General features: G+C 34.5%; 1 protein-coding gene across 1 annotated transcript; it reads left to right on the top strand.

The window, feature by feature from the left end:
* Positions 1 to 6,666: 6,666 nt before the first annotated feature.
* On the top strand, positions 6,667 to 10,208 carry LOC109213849 (probable E3 ubiquitin-protein ligase ARI7). Its single transcript, XM_019377685.1, has one exon. It carries the CDS (start codon positions 6,766 to 6,768, stop codon positions 9,880 to 9,882), a length of 3,117 nt encoding a protein of 1,038 aa, XP_019233230.1. The 5' UTR covers positions 6,667 to 6,765; the 3' UTR covers positions 9,883 to 10,208.
* The last annotated feature ends 2,151 nt before the right edge of the window (positions 10,209 to 12,359 follow it).

The raw sequence follows: 12,359 nt of genomic DNA, 5'->3' as shown, positions 1-12,359 counted from the left end.
GGTATTTCTTTTTATTTTCATTAAGAGCACATAAACTCTCGAAGATTTCAGAGTTCTTTTTCTTGAAATCTTGTTGAGAAATATATATATTCATAGGTTCATTCTAGAAAACACACAAATGATAAGCTAAGTGACAATAGATCTTTTTTTTTTCGCAAGCAAAATGTGAATTATTCTATATCTTTAATTAATAAAAATTATTGTAAAAATTATAAAATGGCTAAAAAAAATGAGTTTTTGGCCAAACAGGCCCATGTTCATTCTAGGTTCACAATTAAGAATACCAAAATAAAAATGTAGTTGTTGAATACGTGAATGCAAAATTTAAATATTAATATAAATATGGGAATGTAAAATTTAACTACTAATATAAACGCGTGAATGTAAAATTCAACTACTTAAAAAAAAATTGCTCAAAGAAGAACCTGAAAGTCCTTAATTATAGTTGGTGCTCGAAGAAGGCAAAGTCTTAATGATGAAAACGTAGAATTGTAGCTCTTTTATATAAATTTTTGGTATATAATTTAAAACCTGAAGGATTTATACAAAATAAAATTATGTATAATTTAATGATTTATTAGAAAATAAAGACCCCTAAACCAGAAAGAAAATCAAATTGTACGGTTTTTACCTAATATTTTTGAAGAAATAATCTGTGAAATTTTTTTCAACTAAAAAATATCCTATGATATTTTTCATTGAAAGTGAATAAAATTTTCCTAAATTAGTTGAAAGGCGAAACTTTTAGTTTGGGTTGAATAGCAAAAACTTTCCAAGTTTTAGTTGAAAGTGTTTGAAATTTTAGATCTAAAAGAAACTGAAAAGTAAATGTTCTAAGTATTAGATTAATAATTAAATGATTGTTGCTAAATAGTAGGAAATTAATTGAATGACTATTCCTAAATATTGAAAAATAGTCAAGTGACTATTTTGTCCAGTGTGAACTCTATTTTAAAGGGGTAAAAAACGTGAACGACATTTCACTAAGTGTCTTCGTGCTTTTAGTATATACTAATTTCTATGAACGTGCGTTGCGCGTTAAAAGTTGTACCTAATGATTTTGGCAATTCTTTTATGAAAGAATATGAAATTTACGTCTTATGCTAATGTAATGATATTTTTCGACATTAAAATAACCATTGTATTCTATATAATTCTCCGATTACTTAAATTTCATATTCTTTCATAAAAGAATTGCCAAAATCATTAGGTACAACTTTTAACGCGCAACGCACGTTCATAGAAATTAGTATATACTAAAAGCACGAAGACACTTAGTGAAATGTCGTTCACGTTTTTTACCCCTTTAAAATAGAGTTCACACTGGACAAAATAGTCACTTGACTATTTTTCAATATTTAGGAATAGTCATTCAATTAATTTCCTACTATTTAGCAACAATCATTTAATTATTAATCTAATACTTAGAACATTTACTTTTCAGTTTCTTTTAGATCTAAAATTTCAAACACTTTCAACTAAAACTTGGAAAGTTTTTGCTATTCAACCCAAACTAAAAGTTTCGCCTTTCAACTAATTTAGGAAAATTTTATTCACTTTCAATGAAAAATATCATAGGATATTTTTTAGTTGAAAAAAATTTCACAGATTATTTCTTCAAAAATATTAGGTAAAAACCGTACAATTTGATTTTCTTTCTGGTTTAGGGGTCTTTATTTTCTAATAAATCATTAAATTATACATAATTTTATTTTGTATAAATCCTTCAGGTTTTAAATTATATACCAAAAATTTATATAAAAGAGCTACAATTCTACGTTTTCATCATTAAGACTTTGCCTTCTTCGAGCACCAACTATAATTAAGGACTTTCAGGTTCTTCTTTGAGCAATTTTTTTTTAAGTAGTTGAATTTTACATTCACGCGTTTATATTAGTAGTTAAATTTTACATTCCCATATTTATATTAATATTTAAATTTTGCATTCACGTATTCAACAACTACATTTTTATTTTGGTATTCTTAATTGTGAACCTAGAATGAACATGGGCCTGTTTGGCCAAAAACTCATTTTTTTTAGCCATTTTATAATTTTTACAATAATTTTTATTAATTAAAGATATAGAATAATTCACATTTTGCTTGCGAAAAAAAAAAGATCTATTGTCACTTAGCTTATCATTTGTGTGTTTTCTAGAATGAACCTATGAATATATATATTTCTCAACAAGATTTCAAGAAAAAGAACTCTGAAATCTTCGAGAGTTTATGTGCTCTTAATGAAAATAAAAAGAAATACCACAATTTATGAAATTATAGTAATGAATAAATCTTAAGTTGAAAATATTGACAAAGATGATTGAGGACTTCTATTATCACCATTTCTTCATTTATTGAGTTGCTAAATATGATCAATAATTATCATTTTCAGTAACTCACACTTTTTTCTTAACTTATTTTATAACTCAAACGTAATTAGTTAACATAGTATTTATGTGATTTTTTAAAATAGATCGGAAGAGACGAGACACACGCGCAACACACGTATCATATAACTAATCAAATTAAAATATGCAATAATAGCGTTAAAGTTGTACGACAACGCGAGGAAGTTCCGAAAAAGTGATAAATATGTTGGAAATCAAACTTAAATGTTCTTTGCANCTCTTCCGATCTAAATATAATCAATAATTATCATTTTCAGTAACTCACACTTTTTTCTTAACTTATTTTATAACTCAAACGTAATTAGTTAACATAGTATTTATGTGACTTTTTAAAAATATATACTTATTGAGACAGGATACACGCGTAACGTGCATATCGTATAACTAGTATATATATATATATATATATATATATATATATATATATATATATATATATATATATATATATATATTGATCACTCGTAGATTTTCTTCTATATTAGCTAGAATTATGGAGGTAAAATTAATTTAAAAACTATAAAAGAAAAAAATTAAATAATATAGAAAGACGTAAATAGAGATAACCTATATCTATTTATACTTTGGAGTAAGTTGAATTATAAAATAAAACTAAAATTTACTTAAGATATTAAACATTTATTGACTTTAAAATTTTAAAAAATTCAAGCAGCAAAAGCAGATCTTACATAAAGTATACAAATTGTTTATAAGGTAAGAAAAGAATAAATAATGAGCAAAAAATATTTTCATAAAAAAAATAATAAAGTCATATTAATATTGATAAATCGGGTAAATGAGTATTTTATATGTAAATATTAATAAAATGTGTTCAAACAATAAAATAATTATTTTTTATGATTAATATTTGAATTGACTACATTTAGTTTAAGTTTGAAAGCATAACATAGTTTTTCGAATAAGTGTGGTAGAAATAGATATTAAATTCAAACAAGCTGATGAAAAGTCACATGACAATGTAAAAATATTAGGTATTGAATAATATAAAAGCAAAATAAAGAATAAATAAATATTCGGATCTTTTATCATAGAGAAAAAAGGGTAAAACTTATTTAAATTTGAGATGAGAAAGTTTTTTAAATTATGACAAGAAAGATGTCACGACCCAATTCCATAACAGGTCATGATGGCGCCCAATGCCTTTGTTGGGCAAGCCAACGCGGAAAATATTAGCTAAACTTTCGGTCACCTTTACCCCAAAGTAGATAAATAATTCTTTAAATTGGAATAACTCAGAAACGATGAATAAAAAATCATGATAATCATACAGTCCCAAAATAATACAGTCTACTAATGTATGTGTGCCAGGACCTGGTGTCACAAGCATGGGAACTAGCAGAATATACAAAATAATCACACTATCCTACTGTTCGAAACGGAATAGACAGCAAAAATACAAAAGAAAGACTTCTTCAGGCTGCTGAACGGCATGGAGGAGAAGCAGCTCACCGTAGAAGTCTCAAATCCGCTCAGAGATGCGCACCCGACGGATAGCCAGATGTACCTGCCTCAGACCTTGTACAATTAAGTACAAAAGTGTAGTATGAGTATATAAACAATATGTACCCAGTAAGTATCCCGTCTAATCTCGAAGAAGTAGAGACGAGAGGTCGACTTGATACTCACTAGGGCCAAATAATGTGAGGAAAATTTATAACAAGCATGGATAGTATAAGTTATTACTATTAAATTATCATGGATTAACAATTCTTTTCCCAAGTATTTCCATGGATGTTCACCTATGTCTCAAGCAGATAATAAATTTAGTTCTCGGAGAAAAATGCTAAGCAAAACATGCGCAAGTAACACCGTGGGACGTACGGCCCGATCCAACATAAAAGTAAATTATGCACTGCCGAGGGTCGAACGGCTCGAACCATATATGCATCTATTACCCCGCTCGCGAATCACCCGTACGACGCGGTCAAATATAAATAAGCGCATCAACAAGCAACGATAATATATGTCTGAGGAGTAGCTATACGCAGAAATACCAAATATTCTCTCCTAAAAGACCAAACAGGATAAGGTTCATTCACTAGTCTCATTCTTCTTAATTAAACAGTTATATGAATCCAAATTTATCGTCACGTTACGAGAATATCACGTAGAGCATGCTTATGGGTCCTAGACTACCCGGACTTAACATAATAGTCGCTACGCACGGACTCTCGTCACCTAGTGCGTACGTAGCCCCTACAAATTTGGCAATTAATTCAATTATTATACCTATGGGGACAATTCCCTCTTACAAGGTTAGAAAGTAGACTCACCTCGCTCCAAAGTGCACTTCCAATGCCAAGAACAAGTCCAAACCCTCAATTCGGAGCCGAACGATCCCAAACTAGTTAAACGAAGTAAGAACTAGTTAATATAGACTCATAAGATCGAATTCTAGCTATTTAAGCAATTTTCCAACCATTAAGACAAGTTTCTTAAAATCCGACCCCGGGCCCACGTGCCCGGATTCCGAAATTTTTCGAAGGAAGTTGTTCTCTTCAACCTAAGGATCAATAATATATGATTTCTAATTAATTTCATAACAAATTTCGCGGTTAAATCCAAGTTTTATTAAAACCCTAGGTTTAGCTCTAACCCTTTGATTTTTCCTAATACTCAATTATATTTAAAAATATTACTAATAGATTTAAATGATTAAATAAATTTGAATAAGAGGATAAAAGCATATAAATATATTAAATTTTAAGAATAAAAACTTATATTTATTAAAGACTATTAAAAGGATAATAAGCAAGGCATTAAGTTAATTATTAAGCTAATAAGATTATATAATAATATAATAATGTTAAATAATAAATAATACAATAACTATAAGAAAAGAACAAAAAGAAAAAGGAATTTGCGTAGAAATGATGTACTAATGAATAAGACATATTTGACTTTTCAGACAAAAACAAACTATTAGTAAGAATTTTGTTAAAATAATATAATCTAATGTGCTCAAACAAGACAGATCATAACATGACATGTTTAGTATTCTTTAATATTGACAGCAAAACGAAATACAATTACTAAAATCAAGGGGTTAGGTTGCTGCAGATATAGAAAAATACATTGTCTACTACGAGATTTGAACAATAATTTCATATCTTGCTTCTTAATTAATATCTAATGTTATATAATTTTTATCTAAGAGGTTTATATTTTAACGTTATTTGCACATGATTCAAATAACCTAAATTACATTTGACGTGATTTGTGTCCGCGCATTGTGCGGGTACTAACACTAGTATTCTTAAAAGGTAATCCAACTCGTATTTTCCTCAAAAATAATTTTGACTAAACCAAATCCAAGCACGTTGTTTGTCCACATTGTTTTTTCATGTCTCACCATATATTCGTATGTCTATGATTTGATATTTTTAAAATTCTTACTTCATTTATGTCTTCAAATCTTCTAATTATGCACAAGGTAAATGAACATGCTAGAGAAAATTTAACGAATATTTGTGACAGAAATACAGTTAGTTAAGTTGCCACACAATATCTATTCATGAAAGCGAAAAGCTAAAGGAAGGATTTTTCCTGCCACGTGGACACTGTGGGCCCAAATGTTTCGGAAAATATGCTAAAATTTCACGGTATAGCCAGTTTTCGGACTGGTCAATCAAAAATAGCCAGCGTTTACCAAGTCAATGAAAAATAGCCACCGTTTTGCTGCAATAGAGACCGGTCCAGCATAATATACTGGAGTTCGGTGCACTTGTGTATGAACTCCAACATATTATGCTGGACCGGTATACTTTGCTGGCTCCAGTATAATATACCAGAGACTGGAGCACTGGTGCTCCAAACTCCAGTATATTATACTGGACCATTATACTTGCTGGAACTCCAGTATATTATGCTGGAGTTCTAATTTATGCTGGAACTCCATCATATTATGCTGGAGTTCCAGCATACTATCCTGGAACTCCAGTATAATATGCTGGAGTTCAAGTATACTTATGCTGGAACTCCAGTATAATATACTGGAGTATTTTCCGGGTTTTGAACAGTATTTTCGCTCAGATTTATCTTTAAATAAAAAGTGGCTAAATTTCGATTACTTTTGAAATTGGACTATTTTTGAACGACCAGTTGTAAATCTAGCTATTTTTAAAAATCACCCGAAAAATATGTAGTAAAACCTTTTCCAATCAGGCAATCACTGTGCGGATTTCAACCATCTTAAAAACAGTATATTAGGGCTAAAATTCTGTTCCGAACAACAATAGTATTAGTACTACTTCTACTTTCACTCACCTCTCAATTTATTCACTTCTATTTATTTTCCTTTAATTTTTTACCCTTACATAATTCATCTCAGCTGATCATGGAGTCCGACGATGATATGTACGAGGGAAGCGACGTAGACTCCGCCACCGGCGATGACTTCTACGGCGACGACGTCATCACCGGTAACGACAGTGACGTGGACTCCGCTTGCGGCGACGATGATTTCATCGGTAATGATTCCGATCATCTTTGTACTGGTAAAAACTACGTCGTTTTATCCGACGATGATATTCGTCATCTCATGGACGATGATATCTCTAAAGTTTCATCAGTTCTCTCAGTTTCCAAAACTGAAGCATCTATTTTACTCCGTCGGTATAACTGGAGCGTGAATAAAGTTCACGAGGAATGGTTTGCCGATGAATTGAAAGTTCGAGAAGCTGTTGGTTTAAAAATAGCGGAAAAAATTGTTCAATTTCCGGAGAATAAGTTATTAACTTGTGGAATTTGCTTTGAGGATTATTCATCTGATGCAATTTTGGCCTCTGCGTGTGGTCATCCTTTTTGTGTTGAATGTTGGCGAGGGTATATTACTAATTCTATATCTGATGGTTCTGGATGTTTAAATTTGCGATGTCCGGAACCACCTTGTAAAGTTGCTGTCTCACAGGATATGATCGATTCATTGACGTGTGATGATCATAGAAAGAAGTACTATGGATTTCTTTTCCGTTCTTACGTTGAGGAAAACAGGAAGATTAAGTGGTGTCCTGCTCCAGGATGTAATTTCGCTATTGAATTTGATATAGGGAGCGATAATTGTGATGTTATGTGTGACTGCTCGCATAGTTTTTGTTGGAATTGTACGGAGGAAGCTCATCGACCCGTTGATTGTGGAACTGTGGGAAAGTGGAAGGAGAAGAACTTAGCTGAGTCGGAAAATACTAATTGGATTTTGGCTTACACAAAGCCCTGTCCTAAATGCAAGAGACCGATTGAGAAGAACGAAGGGTGTATGCGAATGACATGTAGAGACCCTTGCAAGTATCAGTTTTGTTGGCTGTGCCTTAATTCTTGGTCAACTCATGGCTATAATCCGTGTAACAAGTACAAGCCGGGGAATGAAGATGAGAAAAAAAAAGAAATGGCCAAGCAATCTATTGAGAAGTACACACATTATTACGAGAGATGGGCTACTAATGAGAAGTCGAGGCAAAAAGCTGTAGAGGATTTGAGGAGAATGGGAGAAGTTAATGTTAAGGAGCTGAGTGAATTGCAGAGCATACCAGAGACACAATTGAAGTTCATTATAGAAGCTTGGAATCAGATCGTTGAATGCAGGAGAGTGTTGAAGTGGACTTATGCTTATGGATTTTACTTGCCTGATGAGGAGCACACGAAAAGGCAGTTTTTCGAGTTCTCGCAAGGTCAGGCAGAGGCTGGTTTGGAGAGGCTTCACCATTGTGCAGAGAGTGAACTGGAGAATTATCTGAATGTTGAAGAAAGTAATTCCAAAACATTTGATGATTTCCGTATAAAGCTTACCGGTCTGACTAGTGTGACTAAGAACTACTTTGACAATTTAGTTAGAGCACTTGAGAATGGTCTTGAAGATGTGCATTCGCAAGGGGCTCAGAGCGACATGCCAACAAGCTCCAAAAATGCAGCTGAAAGCAGCAAAAGGGCAAGCTTGAAAAATGGTAGGGACAGGATGCCCTTGAAGGCAAGAGCTGAATTCATGAGGCTCGTGAGAACTAGAAATGCAGGACTACCTGGCATTAACAACACTGCAAGCTCAAAACATGCCTTAGTTGCTCCAGGAGGAAATATAAATGGCTCCAAGAATCTTGTTATAAGTGGAGACAACACTTTGAGAACATCAAACAATCCACTTGTAGCAGGGCTCAGCAACTTTATGGGATCAAAAGATGCACTTGTAGCGGCGAGGAGCTACCCTATGAGCCCACAATTTTTACAACTAGCTGGGTTGAGCAGCGCTACCGGCTCGAGTAATTTGCAGCTAGCTGGGAGCAGCAAGGTGATGAACATTGGGGGAGGCAGTGTGACGAACTTGGCAAATGCACATGTGGCTGGGAGAAACATTCTCACTGTACCAAAAAATCCACTTGAAGCCGGGGGCAGCAACTCTATGGGATCGAAAGATGCACCTATAGCAGGTAGGAGCTATGCTATGGGCTCAATGTTTTTACAACAAGCTGGGGTGACCAGCACTACTAGCTCAAGTAATTTACAGCTAGCTGGAGGCGGCAAGGTAATGAACATCGGGGGAGGCAGTGTGACAAACTTGACAAATGCACATGAGGCTAGAAGCAACAACCTCACTGTATCAAAAAGACCACTTGAAGCCGGGGGCAGCAACTTGATGGGATCCAAAGATGCACTTGCAGCAGCGAGGAGCTACGTTATGGGCTCACAAGTTTTACAACAAGCTGGGGTGACCAGCTCCACTGACTCGAGTAATTTACAGCTAGCTGGCGGCAGCAAGGTAATGAACATTGGGAGAGGCAGTGTGCCAAACTTGGCAAATGCACATGTGGCTGGAACCAACAACCTCACTGTCTCTAGAACTCCAAATGCGGCTTGGGGCAGCAAGGTGATGAACTTTGGGGGAGGCGGTACAAACTTGGCAAATGCACATGTAGCTGGAAGCAACAACCTCACTGTGTCTAAAACTCCAAATGCGGCTTGGGGCAGCACTGTGGGAAGTGGTACAAACTTGACAAATGCACATGTGGCTGGAAGCAACAACCTCACTGTGTCTAAAACTCCACATGTGGCTGGTGGCAGCAACGTGATGAACATTGGGGGACGCGGTGCAAACTTGGCTAATTCACATGTCGCTGGAACCAACAACCTCACTGTGTCTAAAACTCCACATATGGCTGGGAGCAGCAGTAGGATAGGTAGCTGGAAAAAACGCAGGACATCAAATGCTGGGACACCGTTAATCATAAATTTGGATGACGACGATTTAGGAGAGACAACTTCTACCGCAGGGGCATCGTTAACACAGAACATGATTGATGATTTGGAAGGTTGGGCATGCGATTCGTGCACATTTCTGAATGCTAGCTCTGCCACGGCATGCCTAATGTGCAGTGAAGATGATTCTGGCAATTGGGAATGCGAAATATGTACATTTGTCAATAAGAAGCATGCTTCTGCATGCCAAATGTGTGAGCACCGTAGATAATGTCCTTGCTTGCATATAAAAATATATGGCTGCTCGGAGGATACTCTTGGCTACAAGTTAGTTTTTGAATTATTGCTACCTTACTGTTTTACCAGTCTTATGTTCTTCTTTTCGGCCGATAGCTGCCTAAAAGTTTCATATTGCATCAGTTGGATGCATAGGCTTAAGTAGTAGTATAGTCATGCATATATGGGGTTCCTGGTATTTATAGTGATACACATTCTCCAGGTACATAACAGCTTTTGTCATATTTCTTACTAGTAAAGGCCAATACATTATTCTCGTTATTGTGAAGACTCAAAATTTGGTACATTGGCTTATCTCTTTATTTTGTTACCAATGTGGCTTTGGAAGCATTTCTGGAATTATAATTCTGCTTTTGATGTCTTCTAGGTTTCTAGCATTTTTAAGAGTCAAAACGAGCTAGAAAGAAAATTCTGTTTGACCTGCAGAGGATGTCCCTGTATCATAACGTGTAAGGACTAAATTAAGAATGAATCCTTGAACATGGGAGATAAGCAAATAACTAAGCTTTTGGGCTTTGACCAAACATCCCTGGCACTTGTCTAGTGAATATTAAACTATGTAGTCTGAAACTTGTCGGCATCTTGAAGATGTAGAACATTTTAAAGGAAGATTTCTGGCATAATATTTTCGGAGGGTGGCTAGTGTGCCCAATCTTTATTTGGTTGACACAGCAAATGTTTCTCAACGTTTGTTTTCACTTTTATTGGGAGCTCCATATATTCTGTTTCCTACTGAAGTGTAGCTTTACCATGATCTTGTTCTTATTACACACCAATAGCTCATTTATCTTTGTTGGTGCAGCCAAAAATTTATTGCAGAAACTATATGTGCTTAATGAGTATTGTTATTTCATCTGCATTACTGTCTATACCTTTCTCTACTGGATCTATGCCCTTTTTCCTTTTGCAAACAAAGATGATTAATCTTGCTGCATGTTGTAAATGCCTAATTGATAGGGAACACCACTTTGAGAAAGTTACTGCAGACCTGTTCCAAAATGCCCTATTGATTGAGTTCCAAATTGAAAAATTAATTGTAGAACCTCTCTTTAGCTAATTTTTACCCCTCGTGTACCTACAAAACTTGTAACGGCATGGTGGTAATGCAGCTGACCAACATCTAACAATATGAAGGTTTCAAGTTTTAGTCTAACTGCAAGCCCTTGGAGTGATGTAATTTCAAGCGGCAATAACAACAACATACCCAGTATTAATTTGAAGCATGGACACAAAATAACTCGAGAATTTGTGTACCTTTTCTGCAGTGGAGAATTTGAAACAAAGAAATTGCCGCAAGTCCCACTGTGTTTCACTACGAAACAAGACTTTGTTCCGCGAACTAAATATCTACAGTTGTGCGTTTTTGGAAAGAGAGTAAGAGACGAAGAAAAAATCCTTTGTTTCTGTGTTCTGTTGTAGTTACCCAGGAAAAGAGCATTCTTCTTTTAAAGAAGAGAACCGCTTTTAACTTCTTGATAACCAACTGCCAAGTTTATCCTCCGCTTAAACTCTTTTAACTTCTCTAAATTGGTTCAGAGATCGTGTCAGGTTAATCCACAGTCCAATTTAACTAGCACCTAATAACCCGTTTACCTGGGGAGAAATTCAAAATTAGCCAGATTTACAAGCGGTCGTTCAAAAATAGCCTCAGACTCAAAAGTAATCGAAATTTAGCCACTTTCATGTAAAGATAAATCTGAACGAAAACATTGTTCAAAATCCAGAAAAATACTCCAGTATATTATATTGGAACTTTCCGCTTGTTGGAGTTCCAGCATAATATGCTGGAAGTTCATACACAGGTGCACCAATCTCCAGTATATTATGTCGGAACTTTCCGTATTACAGCAAAATAGTGGCTATTTTTCAATGACTTTGCAAACGCTGACTATTTTTGAATGACCAGTCCGAAAACTGGCTAGCCCGTCCTATAAAGGAATGAGCTATCAACAGCCAAAATCTTCCAAGTCCAAGGTTACTCTATTTGAATTGATCTCTTGATTATCTCAAGCTAAGAATAAACAAATTTAGTTGCTGTAACTTTTATACGTGTATGCAGCTTGCAGCAGAATCTGCACCGTCTTTAGCAAATGTAAATTTAGAATATGAAACCGGTAAATTCAGAATGAATGTGCTTTCTCACATTTATACATTAAAAAAAATTAGCATAAGCATTACTTTTTTCTTCTTCTTGTTTCGGCTCCAACGAACATGTTTCGTATCTCATTATTCTTCAAGCCAGATCTTATTAGTAATATACAAATATTACTTTTTATACAAATACTTTTAATTTTGAACACATTTAGCAAAATTCCTGACTTTTAACACCGATTCTGAGTAGTACAATGACTTCTTCAAAAACTCAATTCTAGAGCCAAACGGAAAAGAGAACTATAAAAGACAAATATAATTTTGAACCTTTATTGACCCAAAGATGTTGGCGTCTCACAC

Source organism: Nicotiana attenuata, unplaced genomic scaffold, assembly GCF_001879085.1.
Source record: "Nicotiana attenuata strain UT unplaced genomic scaffold, NIATTr2, whole genome shotgun sequence".
NCBI lineage: Eukaryota > Viridiplantae > Streptophyta > Magnoliopsida > Solanales > Solanaceae > Nicotiana > Nicotiana attenuata.
Note: the sequence above shows the minus strand (reverse complement) of the source record. Positions and strands in the feature narration are given on the sequence as shown.

What these genes read in the sequence shown, in the direction of transcription:
- LOC109213849 (XM_019377685.1), top strand. Translation starts at nt 6,766, where the DNA reads ATGGAGTCCGACGATGATATGTACGAGGGAAGCGACGTAGACTCCGCC.